Here is a 26,771-nt window from a genome sequence, read left to right as displayed (position 1 = left end):
GCCAGGCAGTAGTAATGGTAGTGATGCATGCTTTTAATCGCAGCACTCAAAAGGCAAAAATAGGTCTAATCTACAGGAATTCCAGGACAGCCAGAGCTACATAAAGAAAGCCTGTCACTAAAGAGGGGGGAAAAACTGTTTCCCTGAAAATTCCACCAGTCAAGCTCAAACAAACACTCTGTGATCCCCAAAACCTACAACGATCAACAAAGGCACCCTTTCAGGTTGACATCACCCTACCGTATCCAGTAGAGTAATTTGGTGCCCAGGAAACATCTGATGGTATTGGTTGTCATAGACTGAAGGGAATTAAGAGGCAGGAGGATTGCTTCTGTACACTCTGGCACAGTACACCAAAATTGTCAGTTAACAGCAAGGCTGACAAATCTTGCTATATACTTTATTTCCTCACACAGCATTTGCATCCTTATTTATTTATAATCCTTTAAACCAAAAAGGTCTTGTTGTTGTTGTTGTTTTGTTTGAGACAGGGCTTCTCTGTGCAGCTCTGACTGTTCTGGAACTCACTCTGTACAAGACTCCTATAAACTAAAAAATAAAAATAATGCGATGGTTGAATCTATTATTGCAAAGGACTATGAGTAAGAAGTAGATTACAACATCTTATTTTCCAAATAGCTAAAATAATCTAAATTGTATTTTAGTATGGAGCCTCCTACCTAATATTTACATAATCTAGCATCATTAGTAATATTAACAACTCCTTTCAATTTGGTCATCTAGTTAGTAACTCTTAAGAACTGATCAAAACAGGGCTAGAGAGATGGCTCAGGGGTTAAGAACACTGACTGTTCGTCCAGGGGTCATGAGTTCAAGTCCCAACAACCACAATGTGGCTCACCACCATCTGCAATAAGATCTGGTGCCCTCTTCTGGTGTGCAGGCATACAAAGAGAACACCGTATCTATAATAAATAAATAAATAAAATTTTTGGGGGGAAAAAAAGAGCTGTCAAAACAAAATAGCAAGATTAAGATGGGAAATACAAAATGCTTTAATATACACAAATACAAATTACAGTAAGGGTAACAGAAGCTTTTGATAGTCTCATTGTTACTGTTTTTCTCCAAATCTTCTAAACAAAAGCTATTTACTTAAAATACTAACTTAGGCCAAGTGTGATACATGCCTTTACTTCTATCACTCCAGAGGCAAGGCAGGCAAACTATACTAATTTTTTTTAGGTCAACGGGGTTTACATAGTGAGCTCCAGGCAGCCAGGGCTACATGAGACCCAGCCAGTATCAAAAACAAAGCACAAGAGAGAAAAAAGAACTAACTTTTAAAAATACCTTTTTAAAAAATTTCCAAAGTTTCCACCAACAAATTATTATTGAAAGCAATCAAAATCCATAGAATAAACCTAGGAAAGGTAAGACAAAATAAAAATTCCATCAAGGCAACAGTAATTAGAAATTCTAAGGGCTGGGCATTGTGGCGCAAGCCTTTAAATCTAGCACTTTAGATTTAAAGCAGAACAGTTAGATCTCTGATTTGTAGGTCAACCTGGTCTACATAATGAGTTCCAGGACAGCTGAGGCTATGAAGAGTTACCCTGTCTTCTAAAGAAAAACAGGGGAAAAAAAAAATTTAAGGGAAGCTGCCTATCTGTAAAGTAACAAAGATTTTTTCAGTCACCAACATTAGAAAGCTACTTCTAAGTAATGAATATGTCTACTAGTCCTCCCTTCTAAACCACCATCTTATCCTGCATCAGGGTAAAAATAAAAGGATTGAAGAATGACAAATTTAGAGTAATTTATTAAATAAAATTAACTTTTTCGCCCATATTTAACTAAACAAAAAGCTGAGTGCAGTGATGCACACCTGTAATCCTAGCTAGCCCTTGGAAGTCTAAGGCAGGAGACCAGCATGTGCTGTATATATACTACAAAGGAAAGAAGGGAGAAAACAAGACAAGGGGAAAGAAAGGTGAGATAATACCCCCCTCATTTACTGCTGAACCCTGAGACTAAGGGAAAGAATAGAAACAACCTGATTTTTTTATGACAATTTCTAATTAAATATGATATGCCCTAACTTAAGACACTGACACTTAAGCAGTTAGGGTTTTCAGAACAGGATGATGGTATGAAGGATGAACAAAATGTGAAGTCTTTCATATTTAGTAAAATGGGTTCTGAAAACGGTTTTAAAAATCCAGCTTTCACCGGGCGATGGTGGCGCATGCTTTTAATCCCAGCACTCGGGAGGCAAAGGCAGGCGGATCTCTGTGAATTCGAGACCAGCCTGGTGTACAGAGCTAGTGCCAGGACAGGCTCCAAGCCACAAAGAAACCCTGTCTCGGGAGAAAAAAAAAATCCAGCTTTCTGAGAAAGCCCAATGTCAGTGAGATGACAAAGAATAAAAGTTGAATTCTGTCTGTAGTGACGTCTCATTTGTATTTTAATAAATAAGGCTTGCCTGAAGATCATAGTAAAAGAGCCGCACTGGTCAGTCTTACAGACCAGGCAGTGATGACACACACCTTTAATCCCAGTAGCCACATTAGTTTGCCACAGAAAACAGGCAGTAGAGGATGCTTTTAAGCCCAGAACTAGAGAGGAATATAAGACATAAATAACAGGTTTCAGACACGGTCTCATTCTTAGGATTCCTGAAAGCAGGATAGCCATTTTGGACTGAGGAAGAGTTAAGAGTGGCTGACTGTTTTGCTTTTCTGACCTTCAGGTTGAACCCCAATATCTATCTCTGAACTTTATTAGTCGTGCTACTTCTGACACTAATCAGAGTGTGAGGAGATGACTCGGGGTAAAGTGCTTGCCATCCAAGCACAAGGCCCAGAACTCCCATACCCAGAACCCATGTAGAGTTAATACAGTAAAACTGTAATACCAGCATATCTTACAAAGATGGAAGGCAGAGACAGGAGAATCCCTGGAAAATTACTGACCAGCCAGTCTGGCATACACAGCAGCAAAGATTACCTGGTCTCAAACAAGGTAGAAAAGGTCTGACCAACACCTAAGGTTGTGCTCTGACCACTGTATGAGCACTGTGGTACATAAGCGCATGTGTGTACATATAGATACATATACATTCTCTTGCACTCTAATGAGCCCTGTACACAATCTCTCACTCATATACATTAAGACAAAACACTCTAATAACCACCTGCACATACTCTAACTCATACACAAGACAAAACACACACACACAAATTTAGCAATATCAGATTTGAATTGTGATTACTCTCAGTCATAACTCTTCCCAAAGCCACTACACAATATAAGCCTGTTTTACTTTAAAACATTTATTAGAAAGTTATCTCTAGGGGCTGGAGAGATGACTCAGTGATTAAAAGCACTGGGGGCTCTTCTAGAGGTCCTGGGTTCAATTCCCAGCAACCACAGGGTGGTTCACACCCATTTGTATTGAGATCTGTCGTTTTCTTCTGGCCTGCAGGCATAATGCAGACAGAACACTGTATACAGAATAAATCTTTAAAAAGAAAACAGGGTTTCTCTATACTGAGACAAAAAAACTATTCTTAAATATTCTAGTGAGCCAGGTGGTGGTGGCACACATACCTTTAATCCCAGCACTGGGTAGGTAGAGGCAGGTGGATCTCTGAGTTATGCCAGCCTGGTATAAAAATGAGTTCCAGGACAACCAGTGCTGTTACACAGAGAAACCCTGTCTTGAAAAACAAAGAAAAGGAAAAAAAAGAAAAAAAAAGTTCTAGTGAAATCGGTTTCCTTACTCGAAAAACAACTCTTCTTATGCCTACATATAATGCTGAAGACTTATGCTGTTCCTTATGTTTGACTAATTCTATTCCAATAATGGAAGCAAAACTACCTACCTCCAAGAAGCCAGCACTCTCAAGTATCACTTCAAAGTGTCATCTACAATATAATATTGGTAAATACAGACTGAGATTGAGGAGACTACTAATTATTTCACCCACAGATACATACACCTCTACTACACAGTCTAGCTTATTTAACAGTCACATCATATTAGTTATACAAGGATTTGACTATACCTTGTGAACTTTTTTCCCTAGGCTATCAAATGCTTTGATACTAATTTTCTCATCCAAAGTACAATCTTTTTTCTTCAAAAAGATTATCCTTATCCTCCTTATTGTAATCCCTCTTTTAGCCTTTATTTTTTCATTCAAACATTTTCCATAATTCAATCATTTTTTTATGTCATGACACCCACTCTAAAGTTCAAAACTTTATACAATGAAAGAAATCATTGCAGTTTTAAACAACTACATTCTGGCTTATGTGTTACAGACAACTACATTCTGGCACGTGTTACAGAAGATTTATCTCCTACTTATTTCCATAAAATACTGTTAAAACTAGCCATATTTTCTTCACTGTGCTACTCAATTCTGTTAAGCCTTCTCTACCAACCCTAACCCAAGTAAATCCTTTTACCCTCCCTTCATCTTTTGCCCCATCTGCTTGCAATTTAATCGTAAATAATGTCTCCGTCTATATAAACTCTCCAAACCAACACTTATGCACCTGTAATAAAAACTGTCATGCTAACATTTCTCTCATATACAGACTACAGTATTTATAAACATGTGACAAGAGGGCAGAAGGGGATATCTGAAGAAAGTATACTAGCAAGAGAGAAATAGGAGAGAGAAGGGGAGGTAGTAACAAAGAACAATGTACTTACTATGCAATCTATGTTAAGATTTAATAATGAGAATTAAATAGACTCAAAAGAATTCAGTAAATTCATATGTTAAACACAAGTATTTTCTAAATTGCTGGTAAAATAGTTCATGGGTTTTTCACCAGCTCTATTGACTAAAATGATTATACATACATGATGGTAGTACACACATCTATGTGAATATTTGTATATATTTTGTTTAACAAGGGTCCCATAACACAGTCCAAATTGGCTTCAAATTCATGGCAAAAACCTTAGCCTCTTGAATGCTGCAGTTATACACCACCAGACACAACAAAAGGTGAAAGTATGTCATCTGAGTGTCTAAACCCCCAGAATTGGGAGGCTGAGGTAAGCCCCTTTTCCAAAAATCAATGCTAATAAAAACTTCACTGTCAATATAAGAATAGATATCATCTCAGAAAAATAGAAAAATAAATTTCTATAAACACACATGCCATGCCAGGTGCTGCATACATATCCAGCAAATGCTCTTACACATAAAAGTAAACTTTTCTTGTTCTAAAAAAGATACTATTTACTTTGAGATCTTCTACACTACCTAACTATGTAATTAAAACACCTAGGATAGGGGCTGGAGAGATGGCTCAGAGGTTAAGAGCATTGCCTGCTCTTCCAAAGGTCCTGAGTTCAATTCCCAGCAACCACATGGTGACTCACAGCCATCTGTAATGGGGTCTGGACAGACAGAATATTGTATAGATAATAAATATATTAAAAATAAATAAATAAATAAATAAAACACCTAGGCTAGCGGGCAATGGTGACACACGCCTTTAATCCCAGCACTCGGGAGGCAGAGGCAGGCGGATCTCTGTGAGTTCGAGACCAGCCTGGTCTACAGAGCTAGTTCCAGGACAGGCTCCAAAGCCACAGAGAAACCCTGTCCCAATAAATAAATAAATAAATAACACCTAGGCTACTTGGTACATTAACGTACTACTACTTATGTTATGTCTAGTTTATGGTAGGCAGTCCAGATAAAGAAACCTAGTACCAAACTTAAGTGATGCTAGTAAGCTATAAGCTACATTGCCTCACAGATCACTCACTCTGCCCTCTAAATTCATTCCTCTATATTCATTCTCAGACTTCATGAACAAAGTTTCTTTGTGCAATGGAAGGTAGTTCGGGCAGAAACTCACAACTCAACCAAGTGTAGGGATAAATGTCAATTGAGTACTCAGTTACAACTGAGACCTTTATCAAGAAGGGACAGGGGGCTGGAGAGATGGCTCAGTGGTTAAGAGCATTGCCTGCTCTTCCAAAGGTCCTGAGTTCAATTCCCGGCAACCACATGGTGGCTCACAACCATCTGGAATGAGGTCTGGTGCCCTCTTCTGATCTGCAGACATACACACAGACAGAATATTGTATACATAATAAATAAATAAATATTAAAAAAAAAAAAAAAAGAAGGGACAGAAAGTCAGGGAGGGCCAGAACAAAGAGTCTTCTAAGACTTGACAAGATCATTGCACTGATAAATACACAAGCTAGTCAGCACTTTAAAACGGAGAAGCTAGAAGTTCACTAGCCCCAATTCCTAACTGAGTACATATGGTCACTTAATTGCTTCTGGGGTAAAGGGAATCAAGTTTTATTTAAGGGTATGGCCCCTGGTAAGTTGACCATACAAAAAAAATCATATGGGCAGCACAAACTGGACTCAATGGTTTGTTTTTTAAAGGATGACCTGCCTTTAATTCAAATATTAAGAGGCAGACAGATCTATGAATTCCAAGGCCTGTCAGAACTACTTAGTAAGACTTTGTCCTTTAAAAGAAAAGAAAATAACAACATTGTAGAGAAGGATAGAGAAGTCGGAATGGAACTGGAAGGAATTAGGGGAGGAATGTAAATATGATCAAAATACATTGCATAAATTTTTTTAAAACAGACTATATATACATTGGCTTTCAAGACAGGATTTCTCGGGGGCTGGAGAGATGTCTCAGTGGTTAAGAGCATTGCCTGAGTTCAATTTCCAGCAACCACATGGTGGCTCACAACCATCTGTAATAAGGTCTGGTGTCCTCTTCTGGCCTTCAGGCATATACACAGGCAGAATATTGTATACTTAATAAATAAATATATTAAGAGGGGCTGGAGAGATGGCTCAGGGGTTAAGAGCATTGCCTGCTCTTCCAAAGATCCTGAGTTCAATTCACAGCAACCACATGGTGGCTCACAACCATCTGTAATGAGACCTGATGCCCTCTTCTGGCTGCGGGCAGACACACAGACAGAATACTGTATACATAACAAATAAATAAATAAATAAATAAATATTTAAAGAAAAAAAAAACGGGCTGGAGGGGTGGCTCAGAGGTTAAGAGCATTGCCTGCTCTTCCAAAGGTCCTGAGTTCAATTCCCAGCAACCACGTGGTGGCTCACAACCATCTGTAATGAGATCTGATGCCCTCTTCTGGCTTCGGGCAAACAGAATATTGTATACATAATAAATAAATATTAAAAAAAAAAAGACAGGGTTTCTCTGTGTAGCCCTGTCTGTCGCAGAACTGAGAAACACTCCTGTCTCTTCCTACCAAATGTTTGGATTAAAGGTATATGCCAAAGTGTCCAACAAAATCTTAAAAGAATCCCAAAGTTGTTTTAACTTCATGACTTTTCTTTAGTTCTCAACAATAAACCCAGTTTTACAGATAACCTACACGAAAATACAAATTTATAATCTGTAATAGTTTGATTTTTTTCGTTTTGTTTTTTCAGTGTCGTTTGGATTTTTGTTTATTTTTTTTTAAGAGACGTGGTCTCACTACAGAGCTCTGTAGCCTCTCCTCCCAAGCACTATGATTAAAAGTGTGTGCCCCCATGCCTGACTTAAAGTTTTTATCCTAAAGAAACAAACCACTATAAAAAATTTAATATCCGCCGGGCGGTGGTGGCGCACGCCTTTAATCCCAGCACTCGGGAGGCAGAGGCAGGCAGATCTCTGTGAGTTCGAGACCAGTCTGGTCTACAAGAGCTAGTTCCAGGACAGACTCCAAAACCACAGAGAAACCCTGTGTCTCGAAAAACCAAAAAAAAAAAAAATTAATATCCAAACATCTTAACCTAGAATGTTTCTCAAAATACAACATAAAACAAAAGTGCCTCAATTTTTATCTATGACACACTAAGAATTTTTCCCAATGTTTGGTTCTGTATAACTGATACTTCAATTACGTAAATATTAACATTGGTCAGAGTTATAACTCAAATAGAACCTCAATTTCTAAAGTATGTTCTACTGAAAAATTATTTAGGAAAAGCATGCTCATTTCCACAGACACAAAGTAACAGAAAACATTTAAGTCAATTTCGGTTTTGTTTTTTATGGTATTTTGAGACGGGGTTTCTCTGTGTGTAACAGTCCTGGCTGTCCTGGAACTCGCTGGCTGGCCTCGAACTTACTGAGATCCATCTTCCTCTGCAACCCAAGTACTGGGATTAAAGGTGTGTGCCACCTGGCCAATTTTGTATTTTCATGTTTCAATCACTTCATTCCCTCCAAAATCTAGTTATTTTCATCTTAAAGTAAATCTCGTAAAATTCCATGCACAATAATGAATCCCTTTTTAAGGGGCTAGGGAAATGGCTCCAGTTAAGAATAGCTGCTCTTTCAGGACTACAGGTTTAATTCCCAGCATACATAATCCAGCTAATCTTCTGACCTCCAAGGGCACTGCATGCATATGTTGCACAGAAATACATGCAAACAAAAATATCCTAAGAAATTTTAAGTTTTTAAAGGGACTGGAAGAATAGATGGGTTAAGAGTACTAGCTATTCTGCCAGAAAACCCATATTCAATTCCCAGCACCCACAGGGTGACTCACAACCATCTGTAGCTCCAGTTCTTGGGGATCTGATACCTACACTTCTTTCCTCCACCACACCAGGAACATAAATGGTACACATGCATACATAACACTTATTTATATACAGAGCTAACTTCAAAAAAGAAAAACGCACGCCTTTATTCCCAGCATTTGGGAGGCAGAGGCAGGAGGACCTCTGTGAGTTCAAGGCCAGCCTGGTCTACAAGAGCTAGTTCAAGGACCGGCAGCCAAAGCCACAGAGAAACCATCTCAAAAAAAAAAAAAAGCAAAAACCTTGGTGATACACGTCCTTCATCCCAGTAGTTAGGAGGCAGACACAGGTGGAGGATCTCGGAGTTTGAGGCCAGACTGGTCTACAGAGTGAGTTCCAGGACAGGATCCAAAGCTACACAGAAACCCTGTCTCAAAAAACAAAAATCTTAAATATAAAGGAAGATACATCCAAGTGATTTCAATGATCTAATTGCCACTAAGAATATCTTTTTAAAAGGCACCAAATTGCAAAGTCTCCTATTTATGCACAATTAAAACATTGTGACCCTATAAGAACCTGTATCATAGGCAGGAAAAAAAATGGAAAGGTTAAAGATGAGAGTTTACAGACCAATCGAAAAGGCTACATGGTCATCTATGTCAAGTTTCTGTATTAGAGTTAAAATATACTATTATTAATACATGATATATATTCAAACCGTAACAATACAAATTTGTATTCTATTTATTAAACCATGGGAGTTTTCTAAAACATCTTAGTCTATTTACTGGTACCCAAAAATCATGTTAATAGTGAAATATATGTTGTCACTATTTAAAGCTTCTGGAGCTCATCTAGAAATGAGAATCTGGTAGGAAAAATGTAGACTACAGGAATAGAAAGCTGATCTGGCAGTTAAGAGCATTGCTGCTTTTGTAGATGACCAAGGTTCGATTCCCAGCAACCACATGGTGTTTCACAACTATCTGTAGCTCCAGTTTTACAAGATCAGATGACCTCTTCCAACCAGCTCTGGCACCGGGCAAACACACAACCCACATATATACATGTAAGCAAAACATTCAGACATATAAAGTGATCTTTTAAAAAAATTCCACATTAATGCCAACTTAATCCTGTCTTCTCCACCTCCCACCCTCCAAGAAGATGAGTCTGGTATCAACAGCAAAAATTCTCTATTAGGGGGCTGGAGAGATGGCTCAGTGATTAAGAGCATTGCCTGCTCTTCCAAAGGTCCTGAGTTCAATTCCCAGCAACCACATGGTGGCTCACAACCATCTGTAAAGAGGTCTGGCGCCCTCTTCCGGTCTTCAGGCATACAGACAGAATAATAAATATTAAAAAAAATTCTCTATTAATTTTAATTTAGTAAAATGGTTGTCTTCATCATTCACGTTACTACTCCAACTTTAAAAGGCTTCTGGATTTTGTTTTTCAAGGGCTTAGGGAAATGGCTCAGTCATTAAGAGCACCCAAGGTTCGATTCCCAGCACCCACCTGGCAGCTCTCAGTCCTCTGTTAACTCCAGTTTCAGGGATCCAACACCCTCTTCTGGACTCGACAGGCACCAGGCACACAAAGTGGTACAGATTTACATGCAGGAAAAACACCCATACATGTAAAAAAAACACTTTTTAAGCTACTTTATTGCTACTGAGCAAAAATGGTATTTTATATCCCAAGCAAATGATTTTTTAATGTGTCATGTACACATGTATACTGTGGAAATCGAGCTAGTTGACACTAGGTGTCTTCTTTTATCAAGTCTCATCTTATCTTTAAGACTGGGTCTCTCAGTGAATCTGGATAGAGTTTACAGGTAAGAACAGCAAATGAGTTAAATGGATTCTTTGTTCCCATCCCCCAGTACTTGGATTACACAAGTTTATCACCAAGCCTGTCTTTTACGTGAGTGCTGAGGATCTCAACTTATATCTCAAGATGACATAGCAGGCATTAGGTTATTGAATCATCTCCCTAACCTCGAGGAGATGATTTCTAAGGCACTTCTTTCTACAGCTTCAAGAATGCCTTCACTTCACCTCAACTAACTTTTGATACCTCAAAGGTTACCAGACTACAGAGAATGGCTCCCTGAAGAGCTATATCATATTCCCTCTAAAAGAGAAGCATTCTTTGTTTTTTCAAGACAAGGTTTCACTGTAGCTTTGGAGTCTTTCCTGGACATAGCTCTTATAGACCAAGACGACCTCAAACTCAGAGATCCGCCTGCCTCTGCCTCCAGAGTGCTAGGATTTAATTGTGCACCACCACCACCCGGCTAAGAGAAACATTCTTTTAAGAACAAAGTTGGGCTGGGCGATGGTGGCGCACGCCTTTAATCCCAGCACTGGGGAGGCAGAGACAGGCGGATCTTTGTGAGTTCGAGACCAGCCTGGTCTAGAGAGCTAGTTCCAGGACAGGCTCCAAAGCCNAAAAAAAAAAAAAAAAAAAAAAAAAAAAAAAAAAAAAAAAAAAAAAGAACAAAGTTGGCTGTTAAAGAAAAAAAAAAACTAAATTTCCTGAATTCTCTGTTAAAAAAATCCAGAAACATACTTTTCTAATGTTATGACTATATATTCAATTCTACTCATCAGTAGAGATTCAAGCAACAGAAAACTGCAAAATACACTCTTTTCTTAAAATGATGGTAACCATACCAAATCTGAAAGTCAGAAAGATACAGTATACAGAAGTTTTTGATTTTCAAGCCAGTCGTGGTGCTTAAGAGGTTAAGATTCAGAAGAATCCCAAATACATGTTTTCAATGGCTACATGCAAGTTGGAAGCCATGCTTTGGCTACAAAACACTTTAAAAAAAGGTGATCAATTTTAGAGCATTTCAGAATATTTGGTTATATATGCTACGCTATTATGCCAGCAAATTAAAGACCACGCAGTAAGTGCAGTAGTGGCATAACCAACCACTAGCTTGGATAAGACCACCTTTTTTGTTGTTGTTTTCGAGACAGGGTTTCTCTGTAGCTTTGGCACCTGTCCTGGAACCAGCTCCTGTAGACCAGGCTGGCCTTGAACTCACAAAGATCCTCCTAAGACCACCTTCTTAAAGAGACTACAGGTCCAATACTGTAAAAAAGTCTATGGCTGGGGAGGTCACAGGCAGGCGAAAGAGGTCGGCCATGTGCTGTTTTGTTAACCAGACATTTATTTAAACTGTCTTCTAAACATTTATGGATTCCTTTTTTTTTTTAAAAAAAAAATTTTTTTGACTATGTTGGCTGCAGGTATCCAAGGAGGCCAGAAGATGGTGCTGGATACCCTGAAGCTAGAGTTACAAGACTATAAGCCACCCCATGTGAGTACTAGAAACTAAACTGGGGTCCTCCACAAGAATACGGATTCTTCATTGCTGAGCCATCTCTCCAGGCCCCCTAAACATTTAAGTTTATATTCATACACTAGTAATGCTCTCAGCCTTGGGCATAGAAACACTTATTGCAAAGGATGATGCAGAAACTCATAATTAGTCAAAGTACTGAGAATAAGGGACTATTGATTGCTTGGTCTAAATGAGTCAATTATATTTTTCCCTCCAAGGCTCAGGGTGCAGCACGGAATTGGGAGTAGAAAGACTGTCAGAGTTAGAAAATGGGGAGGAGTACTATAAAGCATGATCTTCTGGATATGACATATCTTTGCAATCACAGATACAGAGGAGTTGAGCTACTTTTAACTCAAGGATTAGAGAGGGTCTCAGGAGGTCCCACCCTTCCCTGTGGAGCAGTTCATAGCAATGGTGGGGGACGTTAATTTCTTCAGTGGTGTAACCACTACAAAACTGTGGAGGAAAACAGCCTCCTGCTCATTCTCAGACTAGTTGGGAAAAACAGGTTGTCAGCAAGAGGGGTAAGGGTATGAGAAAGTAATGGCCAAGGACGTAAATATGTTATTTTATATACAGGCATGAAATTGTCAAAACTAAAACATAACAGTAAATAACCCAAATTTTAAAAAACAGTGCATGGTGGTGCATGCCTTTAATCACAACACTACAGAGGCAAAAGCAGGCAGATATCTGAATTCCAGAGCTGTAGTGAGACCCAGTCTCAAAAATAAATGAATGAACAAATAAAGCCTCAGAAATCTGAGGATTTCTAATTCAAATATCCTGTTTATCCTCTTTAAGAATTTTCAGGGTGGGACTGGAGAGATGGCTCAGGTTAAGACTACTGGCTGTTCTTCCAAAGGTCCTAAGTTCAGTTCCCAGCAACCATATGGTTGCTCACAACTATCAGTTAGGAGATCTGGTGCCCTCTTCTGGCCTGCAGTCATACATACAGACAGATCCCTGTATACATAAAAAATAGGTAAGTCTTTTTTAAAAAAAAGTATTCAGGAGAAATTAGCCTTAAGGTTTTAAATATGTTTAGATTCCACAAAATTTAACAAGTACCTAACATAGTGAGTTGTTTACAAAAATTATAGGCATGTGGAAAAGGAAGACTTCTGGAAATTTGAAGTCAATGTGGTTACAATTTCAAGTTATAAGTAAACTCAAAAGCCGGGCGATGGTGGCGCACACCTTTAATCCCACCACTCGGGAGGCAGAGGCAGGCGGATCTCTGTGAGTTCGAGAACAGCCTGGTTTACAGAGCTAGTTCCAGGACAGGCTACAAAGCCACAGAGAAACTCTGTCTCGAAAAACCAAAAAAAAAAAGTTATAAGTAAGCTAACACTACATAGTAGAAAATAACACATTCCTTATGCTTTAACTAACCCCTGGCTCTTATAAAAAAAATTTTATAATTTAGAAATTAAAATATAATTACATCATTTCCTACTTCCCTTCATCCCTGCAACTCCTCATATACATACACTCCCTTGCTCTCAAGTAAATGATCTTCAATTATTGTGGTGGTGTATGGGGTGGGGGATACGGGGTGGGGCATGAGCACATGCACGTGTGCGTATGCTATTGGGTTTCTCGCCACCCTACCAGGCTGGCCTCAGTCATGGTAATCCTTGTGTCTCAGGTGCATTCAGGTATGAGCTTTCTCAACCTTTTTGATTCGTATAATTTAATAAAAGTAACATGTTTTAGAAGCCATTAATTTTTAACATTTTTAGAATTAGAAGAAAAAAGTGGGTTCTCACCTAATATATGGTGTTTTTTGGTTGTTGTTTGTTCTTTTTTTTTCCCCAAGACAGGGTTTCTCTATAGCTCTGGAGCCGGTCTATAGACTAGGCTGACATCAAACTCACAGTGATCTGTTTGCCTCTGCCTCCCAAGTGCTGTGATTATCCGATGTTGTTAAATCAAATGTTCCCGCTCACAATAAAATCCTTTATGTTGCTATCATCCTGACGTCTCTGAGTATTTATTTGTTGGTTGGTTGGCTGGCTGGCTGGCTGGCTGGCAGGTTGGTTGGTTGGTTGGTTGGTTGGTTGAGACAGGAGTCTCAGTGCAGCCCTGGCTGTCCTGGAACTCACTCTGTAGACCAGGCTGACCTTGAACTCAGAGATCTCCTGAGTACTGGGAATAAAGGCATGCACCACCACCCAGTTGAGTATTTTTTGATTTTGTGTGTGGATGTTTGGCAGGCCTGGTGCCACCAGAAAAGGGCAACAGATCCAAGAACTAGAGTTACAAATGGTTTTGAGTTGCTCTCTGGGTGCTCAGAGCTGAACCTGCGGTCTCTGGAAGAGTAGCCAATGCTTCTAACAGCTGAGCCATTCAGTTCTCTTTTGTGAATTTGTGAAGGGAAAAATATCCAGGTGTGAGAAAAAAAAAACTTTGGGAGCCACATCATAAACCTTTTCACAGTCCCTCAAACTTAAAGATATATCCAAAGATAGATCTTTCAGTAATCAACTAGGAATTCTATATGACCATCTTGAATCTTATCCACTATCCCTGCTATACAATATCAGAGGAAAAGTATTAGGCACATTGCCTAATCAGCACTTCAAAAACTGCCTGATAAGGCACATAAGAAAAACCTGACATTAAAGATGGAAATTGTAAAGACTAAAGGGGGGGGGGGGGCAACTTACCAGTTTAACAGCTTCTTGTGCTGCTTCTTTTGTACAAAAAGTGACAAACGCATAACCTCTGTTGAGACCAGTGAGTGGATCCATCATTAAACGAAGATCCCATATAGGCCCAGCTTTCTCAAATAATGGAACAAGTTCATCCTCAAATAGATCTCTGGGGATCTTCCCCACGAATATCTGTAAATTAATATGAATTTACAATCATGGAGAATTCTTTAGGAAATTAGATGCCTCTTAACTTTTACTACAAATGGTACAAGTTTTTAAGTTTCTTTACCTCAGTGCCAACAGATGGCTGCTGACCTGAATAAACGGAATCTGGAGGTGGTCCCCCATACTTCCTCTGTCCGGTAGTCACATCAAGTGTGTAGCCTGTTCTTTCCAAGAGTGCCTTGAAAAGTTCAAATATTATTAATGCTTCATTCACATGTTCACACACATACAGTTAGGTCAATCCTGTTCAAATCTGTTCAAATCTTAGCAACATTCCTCCATATAATGTGTATGGTCTGTGTTAGAACTCTCCCTTTTATGTATACTTATCAAAATTTCAGGACTTTGTAATATTAGTTTTTAGTGTCCAATTATTTACTGAGCAATAAAAAAAACTAAAATCCATCAAGAACTTAAAATATATCCACTCTTAACAAAAATTTAATTAAAAATAACTACGACAATTTGATTACTTCCCAACTCTGCATTTCTTACCCAATAAATTCTTGTACCCAATCCCCAGATACACAGTGCCATTTATGGGCATTTTGTGACCGCTAAAGATACCACTCCACTCCTTAAACCAGGCCTATACAGTTGGAAGTTATGTGAAAAGTTTCTTTATTATCTGGTGCTGAAGTACTATATACCACATAGCACAGCTCATTCAGAAAACAGCCAAAATGACTTTGAAAATTGCATGAAACTACAGCAATGAAACTTCTACATTTAGTTCCCTCAACTGTTAAAACGGAAGAGCTTCTCTTCATCCTTCATTTTAAGTAAAAGTAACAAAAGGACATATATAATCCATTAAGTAATAAAACCTCAAAAGTCCTAGTCTCCATTATATCAACTACAAGTTTTCTAAGTAATGAAACTACTGAGTTAACTAGCTGACAATTCAAAATAAAAAGACGTGACAAAACTTATCAAATCTCATTGAATTACTAGACACTGAGTCACCTCAGTCCCCCAAAATTTCATCCTTTCCACTCAAATAGCATCACAAATGAAATTGTGGGTACTATAGCTCAGTGGTAGGGTGTCTGCTTAACATAACCTGTCCAGAAACAAAGTAAAAAAAAAAAACTGATTTATATGAAAATATATCAATTTAGAAAGTATTCACAAACTTTTTAACCAAGTTTCTTAAAACAGCTGTATGTTCTAAGCTTTTTCATTACACTCAAATTTTACTCCTTTAAAGGTTTGACACTATGATTAACAACCAAATACGCTACCATTCCTTTTGCTCATAGAAAATCTTTATGCTACAAAAGATTTTTTAAGCGAAATATTCGTATGTCCCAAATAACACTGTCAACCTAGGTAAAAACTAATTTATCACCCTCCATCAAACATTCTTATAAAAATGCCATAATATGGGGGCTGGAGAGATGGCTCAGAAGTTAAGAGCACTGGCTGCTCCTCCAGGTCCTGAGTTCAATTCCCAGCAACCACATGGTGGCTCACATCATCTGTAATTTGATCAGGTTCCCTCTTCTGGCATGCAGACAGAATACTGTATACATGATAATTTTTTAAAAATGCCAAATTTAAGTCCCATTAAAGTTTATTCAACCCTCCTCCTTCCAGACTTTCAAAAAAATTTTAATAATTCCTCAATCACTGGAATAATTGCAATGTAAACAACTAAACCCAACTTTTAACAAAAAATCTAAATTATAATCCAAACTCAATGCACTCACAGCTAGACATGTGAAAACTCATGATTTCTGATAACAACTCATATTCCAATTGTGTTCATGATTCAGGCTTCCTTTTCCAATACAGACAAAATATCACATTTATGCCCTTCTTAGTAACTGGTTTTCTTAAACCATAACCTTTGCCTCAAGAAAAATGGAATATTAAAGAACACCAACTTAAAACTAACAAACCATATTCAACTATACTCACCAAGACAAACATTAAAAACCTAGCTAAATGAGGCCATTTAATCTCCTTTATGACCTTAAAAATCAACCAACCAGAGTCAAAAAAAAAAAAAAAAACCCCAAACTTTCACCCCTAAACTAATGTCTTTGCTTACCACACTGAACAACACTATTGTCAAAAGTTGGTTTTAGAATATCAGCCAGGCAGTGGTGGTGCACATCTTTAATCCCAGCATTTGGGATGCAGAGGCAGGTAATCTCTGAGTTCGAGGCCAGCCTGGTCTACAAGAACTAGCTCCAGGACAGGCTCCAAAGCTACAGAGAAACACTTTTTTTTTTTGGGGGGGGGGGGGTGACGACTATCCTTGGGCCTGGAGAGATGGCTCAATGGTTAAGAGCACTGACTGCTCTCCCAGAGGACCCAGGTTCAATTCCCAGCACTCACTTGGCAGCTAACAACTGTCTAACTCCAGTTCCAGGGAACCTGACACCTTCATACCAAAAGCACATAAAACAAATCAATAGAAAGAGAAATACCTATCCTTACTAACCCAATTTAAGAAGCAATATTAAAATTCCAAATTTATCAGGACCCAAGCCTCCCAAGAAAAACAATCATCCATCTGCCCCCAGTTTGTCAATAACCTGTTAAGCATGAATTTAGACTTCACCATGAATCTTTCTTTTTAATTTAGAGTGATAGTACAATTTGGAACATTAGTGGCCAGACAAAATAAAAACAAATTATTTTGAAAACCAAAATAAAGAATTTGGTGAGTTACTTTTCAAAATCTAGTCACTAGAAAACAATAACCTTAGAAATATACTCATGCCACACCCCAGGAATAGTTTACCAAAACTAGAAAAATAAAAAATAAATAAAATAAAAAAAAAAACAAGCTTAAGCTACAAAAAGTTTTTAAAAACATACCTTAATCTTTGCCTCATCTGGTCCTTTACTAGAGTCTGCTACTTTGGTCCCTTGTTTCTCTCTCTGCCTGTAAGTCTTCATGACTCCACATAAAAAGGCACTTTTGTTCTGTAAAGAAATTTTCCATTCATATTAACATTACTATTATGTCTGTATCTAATTAAATTTAAATGAGCAGATCAAAAGTACTTTTTTTATTCTTTCTACACTGACATTAAATTAACATTACCTGAACATGAGAGAGATCACTGTCTTTAAATTGCTGAAGTACTGCCAATGCGCCGTCTTCATTGAACTCTTTTAAAGCTTCGATAGCTCTTTCATCTAAATCACTATGTGCAACTAGCCCTGGAGAAGAGAAAATTTAGTTAGTTATCACCTTTTGAAATTTTCAAGTTATTTCTTCAGGAAGTCCTGTATTGGCCAATACAGGTACACATGTGACAACGATTCTATTCCCCTACATAATGAAGAACAAACATACTCTAGCCATTCTGAACTAAGTCCTCTCAACCACACAAAAGGAGTCAACATATTTTACATCCCGTTTTGTGTCCAAGTAGTCCTGAACACTGCAGTATTTCTACAGTAAATATAGGCCTACAAATCCTCAGTCAACCAACAAAACACCAAGCATTAACAACTGAACATCTACTCAATGTCAAGTGCCACTAGAAAAAGGAACCACCACTCCAAAAGACAAGAGAACTAGCCTACAGTTACCAAGTTATTAACCAAGAATCCTGCTTTAAAAATACCCCAAAAAGTCACATGGGCTGCTCTCAACATTTAGCAGCTGTTGCTACTATCATATACTTAACCATCAGGCCAGACAGCCTTTCCCTGGGGAGGTCTTTTCCCCACTTCATCCCTCCCTTTACACTTTAAACTCTAGATCAAACCTAAATTAACCAACTATCAGGACAAGGCCAAGCTCCAGTTCCCACATTTATTGGAAACCACAAAAAGTTGCTATTTTAGCTCAAAGCCAGAAATCCAATAGAAAAATTTCATAATGTAATTTTGCAAGTGTTAGTTCTTACCTGCAACGTAAATTTCATCTAGTTTTTCAGCAACTTTCTGTGGTAAACCAGCATCAAGCAATGTCTGAAAATTTTCTGAATGGATAACTGCAGAAGTAGTATCCATGGGCTCTTCAGTACCATTTCCATTAACATGTTCTGTAGCCATGTTTCCAGAGATCTGTTCAAACGCAATAAGCAAAATTAAACTAGGATCTTCAAAAAGAATATAGGACAATGACAGTCCCAATCTTTACTTTCTCTACCAATAACTACAACCAGCCAGCCAGCGCCTCCCTTGAAAGAAACCTTAAAGTCACCGACCGTCACCTGACAAGCCAGATTTGGAGCCCGGGTTACAGAAGGACCAATTCACTACATTCTTCCTGAGCACCACCCCTGACTTCACCTGCGAACACTCGCTAGGAAGAACCTTATTACAAATGAAGCCCAATCAGCACAGGGACCAGCCCAGCCTGCCACATGCAGCAGTTCCACAACGGAGAATAAGGTGTGTGTGAAGAAAGCAACGCTGGGCTTGTCTCTCTCCAAGGTAAACCAGAAAGTGCGCTTTTCCCGCCTGCCGCTTATAGATCAGTAACAACAGCCAGCGAAGAACAAAGCGCTCACACAAGCCACCTTCCCACCACCCAATTCCTCCACCCTTCACCCCCACACCCCAAAGCCCGCCCCCGACTCCGCACCCGGAGCGGCAGCCTCACCACTGCGGCCGCCAGGAGCCCATTCGAAACACGTGCTCTGCGCCTTCAAATGTCCTACAACTTCCTTCAACGGAAACCCACCGAAGCACCGGGCCAAGGCGGTCGTCACCGCCTCCCCACATCACCCCGCAGTCGCGGTCCGAGCCCCCCGAACGGTGCAGCCGCACAATCTCGCCCCTCAACACCGAGGCCGCGGCGGCGCCAGACCACGGGCTCTCCCCGCCCCCCAGCGCCGCCGTCTCCGCCGTGACACATGGCTCTCCGCCCCGGGCGCTCCCCAGGCGCCCGCGACCCCCGGCCTCCCGCACCCCTCGGCGCAGCGGCTGCGGCGCCGAGGCCGACAGCCCGCGCCGGGAGGGCGTTCCGCCGCCAGGCGCACGCCCGCGGGAGCCGAGCACCGCCCAAGCCCGCCGGCCAGCCGCGGGACAGCACCCGCGCCTCTCCGCCCACTCCCGCGCCGCCGGCCACGACAGCACCAAGTCCGCCGTCCGCGCGGGCCACGGGGCTGCCGAGGCGCCTCCTCCCGGAGCGCCGCAGACAAAGCCCAGCCGCGGCAGCACATGGAGAGGAGGAAGTGGCGGCGCGGCCGCGGCCTACTCCCTGGCAGCCCCGGCCAACGTGCTCCTCTCCCCCTTGGAATCCATTTTCCAGAAAAGCCGGTTTCTCCCCGCGCCGCCCTCCCCCAAGCTCCCTCCACAATGTCATGGAGCTCCCCTCCCGGAACCCGGGTGCCGGCGGTCGTTACCTTCCCGCGGGGCTGCGGCCGAGGAATCCTGTCCGACCGGGTCGGCTGGCGGGGAACGCGTGCTCGCTGCTCCCTGTGTCCGGCGCGAGTGGAGCTGTTGTAAAATGGCGGCCGAAGCTCACGCCGCTGGCAGCAAACCCGATCCAGTTCCACTCGCCTCCGAGCGCGCTCCCAGTGCGCGCGCGCGCCCCCGCGTGACCCCCCTTCCCTCCCCTCCCTGGCGCGTCCGCTTCTCTCACTCACTCCCTCAGCCCCTGCCCTCCTACAGCTCCTCCTTCTCCCCCTGCCACCTCCGCCGGCCGCCGGCCGCCCTGGCCCCTCGGCCTTCCTGCTTCCCTCGCCGCACCTCCTCCCCCAGCGTCCCCACTCCCGTCCGCGGCCGCTCGAACACGAGTGGCCGCCCTTCTCCTCCTCGCTGGCACTCTGGCTCACGCCCTCCCTCGCTAGCTCTCTCGGCCCGTCCCCAGTCCCTGCCGAGTCGCTCTTTCTCTCTCCCGCGCTGACGTGACGACGCAGCCGACGCCTCGGGACGCGCGCCCGCGGGCCCCGCCTCTCGCCCCGCCCCTAGCTCCTGGTGGGGTGGAGGGGACGAGACCCCGCCCTTCCGCCGCGGCGGCGGTGAGGGGCCAAGTGAATGAGAGACCCGCCCTCTGTGCGGACACTCCCTCGCGCACCGCGGGCGGGGCGGCCTGCTCGGCGTGTCCCACTCGTTCTTTGTCAGGAGACGGGCATCTCCCCACCCCGCCCTCCCCGCCCCCCACCGCCCCAGCACCGGCCCCGGGCTCCGAGGGTGCCCGGCACCAGTCGCCCGCTCCGCCGGGGCCGCCCGCCGCACCGCGCCCTGGGCGCTCGGGAAGCTGCAGGCGCACGTGTCCCCCGGGGCGGGGCGAAGCGAGGCAGACAATGGGGCTGCGGGGGAGGGGAGCCGCACGGAGGGGGGGGGGATGGCAGAGTTCGGGGCGACCGGGTGGCGGGGCTGGAGTTCGGGAGTCACCCCGGGGAGTCCCGGGTTCCACCGCTGGACAATAGGGCATCCCGCGGCCCGGCGCGCGCCGGGCTCCGCTTCCACGAATCCCCTGGGCGGAGGGAGGGGCCCCGCGCCGCGCCGCGCCGCGGGTTCGCGAGGAAATCCCAGCGCCTCCCGCTCGGGGATGACACGGAGGCCAGATTTGGAAGCTTAACCGGCCCGGTGGTGTTGGGTTGTGCAATATTCCGTTTCTGTCCCTGGCCTTTTAAGCAGTTGAGTGCTCCTCCTGGCACACTTTGAACAACTTGAAGCAGCACAAATCTTCGTGACTAGGACAACTGTGAGGAAAATGTCTGTGTTTCTTTTCAAACATCTTGGCAACTAGATGTTATGTGAAGTGACATTTCCTTTGTAACCGTTTACTAGGTACAAGAAAGACAAGACAAAGGCGTTTGTGTCTCAGACGATATGGATACTAATTTTATCCAGACCAACTGTAATGAAAAATAACACTTTATGCAAAAAAAAATAAAAGCTTATTTTTAGAAAGCTATTGGTTCCTCCCAAATGAGCTTTATGCTAAGATAACAAGCCAGGAGTCCAAAGAAAGTTGGACAAACACTCCACAAAGTGCCTAGGTACAAAATGGAGCTTTTTTCCGTTGGCAGGTGGACAAAATGGGAAATACTTTTGAAGTACTATCTAACCGGGCTGGAGAGATGGCTCAGTGGTTGAGAGCATTGCCTGCTCTTCCAAAGGTCCTGAGTTCATTTCCCAGCAACCACGTGGTGGATCACAGCCATCTGTAGGGGGGTCTGGTGCCCTCTTCTGTCCTTCAGACATACAGACAGAATATTGTATACATAATAAATAAATAAATATTTTAAAAAAAAAAGTACTATCTAACCAAAACCTGCTTAATAAGGCTCTGATTATCCTTGCCTACATCTCTTACTATCAAACATATTCCTGTTAAGGTATTTGATTAATTTAGCAAGACATTTTAGTTCATTCCCCTAAGGTCTGGATAATGTTATCAATGAAAAACAACCAAAATGTTAATAGAGGTAATAAAAAGCCTATGGATTAAAGAAGGTGGACAAAATTTGAAACCTAAGCTTTTATTTAAGGATTCCTGAATACAAGAGCCTGCTTAAAAAGTGCCGCTCCCTAGGGCTATGTCAAGAACTCTCTGATAGAAACCTCTCGATCTCTGACCTAAATTCCTTTCGTGTCTCAGACCTTACTTTTCCTTGCACATCTGTAAAGATCTATTTTAATTATCTGTGTGCATGTGTCAGCATATGAGTGTCCACTTGTGAGTGCAGGTGCTTATGGAGGCATTGGATCCCAATGGAACTAGAGTTAAAAGCAGTCATGAACTTCTGGGCTTAGGTACTAGGAACTAAAACTTGGGTCCTCTACAAGAGCAGCAGTAAGCACTGGAATGGTCTGTCCTGTCCCTTTAAGAGATAAGACTCGCCCACTCCCCCACCCCACCCATCACCTAAGGCAGGCAGATCTTCCTTGGTGCTTGCAGCTGCAGTCTCTTTCTTTCCTTCTCCCTTCTCCTCCCCCCTTCTCTCTCCTCTTCCTCCATCTCCCCTTTTCCCTTACCCCTCCAGAACCCACTAAATAAATACCCACTTCCTCTACATGGCGTGCCTACCTGTCTCGGTCTCTCACCCACCATGCGGCATGGCCTGCTGCACACTGCCGCCACTTGGGATATTGCAGGGTTTTTATTTAAACCATAACAAGCACCCTTAACTACTGAGCCATCTCTCCAGCTGCCATACCTTTTCTTTTTTTAAGGCTCTCTGATGTTTCAAAAGATAGTGAACATCAGCTCCTTCCTTCAGTCATTTCAATAATTCCAGGAGAAGGGACTAAATATGAAGTTCAAGGCCAGCCTGGCACTTTGAGATGCTGTCTGAGAAACAAAACAGTAACATCCCCAGAATTACCATTGCCAGGCCAGTCATCCATTAGCATCCAGCAGAATGAGTTGGAAAAGAAGTCGTGTAGGACACCAGATTCTCCTGCTGAGACATCAGTTAGTCAAATCTCAATTATCTCTTCTCCCAAAGTTCCATATCTGTCTTGCAACAATGCATAACCAGCACCCTCTACCATGTGTTCTAATAGACCATGGATGGCACATGCCTTTAATTCCAGCACTTGGGAGGCAGAGAAGGGCAGATCTCTGTGAGTTCAAGGTAAGCCTTGTGTACAGAACGAGTTCCAGGACTGACTCCATAGCTGCTGGGAAACACTGTCTTGAAAAACCAAAAAAGAAAAAAAGAGAGAGAGAAAAAGAGTGGGGGGGGGGTGTTGTTCTGATTTATCCACTCTTGAAGTTCTGATCCATTCAAGGCTAGCCCAAGTCTGCTTGTTTGTGTGCACTCTCAACCCCCGGCCCACACCTATACTTAAAAGATCCTATGAAACGCTTGGAGTTTAGTGGTCCATTCTGCTGATATCCAACATCCTCCCGCACCTCCCAAGCAAAACATTACACCTAAGAGAAAATCCTAAACAGGGAAGTGGTGGTGCACGCCTTTAATCCCAGCACTCGGGGGCAGAGGCCGGCTGATCTCTGTGAGTCCAAGGCCAGCCTGGTCTACAGAGGGAGTTTCAGGACAGCCAAGACTATTACACAGAGAAACCCTGCCTCAAACTCCTGATCCTCCTGCCTCTGCCTCCTTTAACAAATCCTATCAGTGTGCACCACCACAACCAGCAATTCTGCCTGGAGAAACCAAGAGAGAGAGAGACATAGAATCCTACACTGTCTGTGTCTACCTTCCCCCCTCACAGTCTCCTGTAGCTCAGCTGACCCTGGATGACTTGAATTTCTGATGCTCCTACCTCCACCTTCCAAGTGTTAAAACTGGCTTCAAGGAAGCTAGACAAGCTCTCTTGTCACCTGAACTACATCCCAAGCCCAAGAGCTCAAATCTTGAAGTCAACAAGTCCCTCTACTGTCTAACACCCTCATCTTCCAATTTTAGCTCCTTGATCAACAGCAGCTGGCTTTTGCTCGATTCTGGTGTTCCTAAGGTAGCTGAAACTAAGGGCTTACTCAGAGAAGTGCCTGGTGTCTAGGCAGAACTGCCTAAAAGACTATGCTCTCTACTAAACACTTTCTCTCTCTCTCTCTCTCTCTCTCTCTCATTACTTTCCTAGATTGGTCTCAAACTTCTAGCCTCAAGCTACCCTCATGCCTCAGTCTCCCAAATAGCAGGGACTACAAGCAAATAAAACACCATACCCAGCTCGTTCGACATCTTCCAAATGAAAGATGAAACAATAATGTAATCGTCCTCCCAGCACTCAAGCATTCTGGTTCCAGACGTGATCTAGAAGTATTATTACTAAAATATGGGGAAATACCAATAGGCTAAAAGCTGAACAGGGTCAGGCATGGTAGTGCACACCTTTAATCCCAGTACTTGGGAGGCAGAGGTAGACAGGATCTCTGTGAATTTGAGGTCAACCTTGTCTACGTAGCAAGTTTCTGGTCAGGCAGAGCTACATAGTGAGAGTTTCAAAAAAAATAAAAATTAAAAATTTATTTAAAAAGCTAAACAGATTATTGGCATTATTTGGTTTTATGGTATTTTTATGTTTGTTTATGACACAGGGTTTCTCTGTGTACCTCTGGCCATCCTGGAACTCTCTCTGTAGACCAAGCTGACCTCGAACTCAAGACACTCACTTGCCTCTTCCTCCTGAATGGAATGCTGGGATTAAAGGCGTGTGCCACCATATCGCCAAACTTTTTGTTTGTTTTGTTTATTTATTTATTTTGTTTGTTTGTTTTTCTCAAGGCAGGGTTTCTCTGTAGCTTTGGTACGTGTCCTGGAACTAGCTCTGGTAGACCAAGCTCAAAGAGATCCACCTGCCTCTGCCTTCTGAGTGCTGGGGTTAGAGGCACGCAGCTCCACCACCAGGCTCCACCCGGCTCTTTTGTGGTATTTTTAAGATAAAGAAAAATATGAAAAGCCGGGCGGTGGTCGCGCACGCCTTTAATCCCAGCACTCAGGAGGCAGAGGCAGGCGTTTCTCTGTGAGTTCAAGGCCAGCCTGGTCTACAAGAGCTAGTTCAAAAACAGGCACCAAAAACTACTGAGAAACCCTGTCTCGAAAAAAATAAAAAAAAAAAATATGAAAGCTCTGGCCTGAGAAGTGCCCAATAGATGGGTCTTGTGTGTGTGAATCATCTGTATTATAGACAAGACTTGAGGATGCCTTAAGCCAGAGGCGGTTAACAGGCTGACGACCCAGATCTGCTACTGAATAAACTGGGCACTTCCTCATCTTAGAGTTATTTCTTTCTTGTTTCAAAATCATCAGGGGCAACAGGAGGAATAGGGGCACCTGACGAATCAGCGTGAAGGAAAGAAGACAACCTTGTGCGGTCGGTTCTCTGCTTGAATCTTTACCTGGGTCCCAGGAATCAAACTCAAGTTGACAGGCTTTTATGGCAAGTCTGTTTACCCGCTGAGCAGACGTACAGGCTCAGAATTGCTGTACACCCTGTAATCATTGCCCTGTTGAAACCGAGGTAAGAGGATCCAATGTTCAAAGCCAGGGCTGTTGAGATGGCTAAGCAGACAACTTAAATTCAGTCCCCGGAATCTACATATGAAACAAGAGCACTAACTCCCCCAAAATTACCCTCTAACCTCAACATGTGCACCAATACACATACATCCACAGGTGTAAACAGATACAAAGAAAGATAGAAAAAGAAGGGTTTTAAAGTATGAGGCTAGGTCAGCAAGATGTTTTAGTAGAGAAAGCTCTTGTCTCAGAAGCCTGCTGCTGATGGGAGGAGGAGAGATGGCTCAGTGAGTGAGTAGGAGCATTGGCTACTTTTTAAGAGAACCTGGGTTCAATTCCCAGCATTCACATGGCAGCTCACAAATGTCTGCATCTCCAGTTCCAGGGGACCCAATATGCTTCTCTGGCCTCCACAGGCACTGTAGTGGTATATGGACATACATGCAGGAAAAAGATCCATATAAAAATAATTTAAAATTGAAAAAAATCTTGCAATCTGACTTGGTAAAGAGTATTTACTGCTCCTGGAGAGGACCTCGGTTTGGGTCACAAGCATCCACATTGCAGCTTACAAATTTCAGTTCCAGAGAATCTGATACTCCTATGGTCACCAGACACAAAAGTGGAACACATACACTTTTGCAGGCAAAAGCACTCATACCCATAAAAATAAATTAATTACTAAAAATCAAAACAAAGTATTAAAGGGCTAGGCAGATGTCTATGTCAGGAAATTGCTTGCTGTGCAGGTATGATGATCTGAGTTCACGGCTCAGCACACATGCAAAGAGCAAGGCAGAGTGGCACACTTCTGTTATGTCAGCACTAGGGAGGCCATAATAAAAGGACCTCAAAGCTCTGCCAGCCCAGCCTGACCAGGTCCTAGTGAGCAACCCTGTTTAAAAGCAAGGTACACAGTCCTGAAAAGCTTACTAGACTCCACAAATACAGATATATATGCACATACACATACCTGCTTACATGTGCATATGTGCATACACACACACACACACATGCACGGGGGTGCACACACTGATGATCTTTGGTTTTGGAGTTTTGGATATCATTCCCAGCTTGCAAACAGTGAAATCAACACTCATATTCACTGTCCATAACACATCTTTTTTTTTTTTTTTTT

General features: G+C 42.3%; 1 protein-coding gene across 4 annotated transcripts in view; it reads right to left on the bottom strand.

Annotated features, from left to right (window-relative positions):
• The window catches only part of Syncrip (synaptotagmin binding cytoplasmic RNA interacting protein), a 40,525-nt gene extending 19,934 nt beyond the window's left edge, over positions 1-20,591 (bottom strand). For 2 of the 4 annotated variants that reach the window (XM_050118894.1, XM_050118895.1), the window contains exons 1-6: positions 20,099-20,240; positions 18,653-18,812; positions 17,839-17,957; positions 17,610-17,717; positions 14,842-14,955; positions 14,565-14,741 (exon numbers count right to left, since the gene is read on the bottom strand). In XM_050118894.1, coding sequence (XP_049974851.1) covers positions 14,565-14,741; positions 14,842-14,955; positions 17,610-17,717; positions 17,839-17,957; positions 18,653-18,800 — 666 coding nt within the window. In that variant the 5' untranslated portion in view covers positions 18,801-18,812; positions 20,099-20,240. Of the gene's footprint in view, positions 1-14,564; positions 14,742-14,841; positions 14,956-17,609; positions 17,718-17,838; positions 17,958-18,652; positions 18,813-20,098 lie in introns of all 4 variants that reach the window. The other 2 variants (XM_050118893.1, XM_050118896.1) reach the window with 2 other exon arrangements.
• Between the last annotated feature and the right edge of the window lie 6,180 nt (positions 20,592-26,771).

This window comes from Alexandromys fortis, unplaced genomic scaffold, assembly GCF_014885135.2.
Source record: "Alexandromys fortis isolate MF-2015 unplaced genomic scaffold, M_Fortis_MF-2015_v1.1 scaffold_164, whole genome shotgun sequence".
Classification (NCBI taxonomy): domain Eukaryota; kingdom Metazoa; phylum Chordata; class Mammalia; order Rodentia; family Cricetidae; genus Alexandromys; species Alexandromys fortis.
This window is presented reverse-complemented; position numbering and strand designations above follow the sequence as displayed.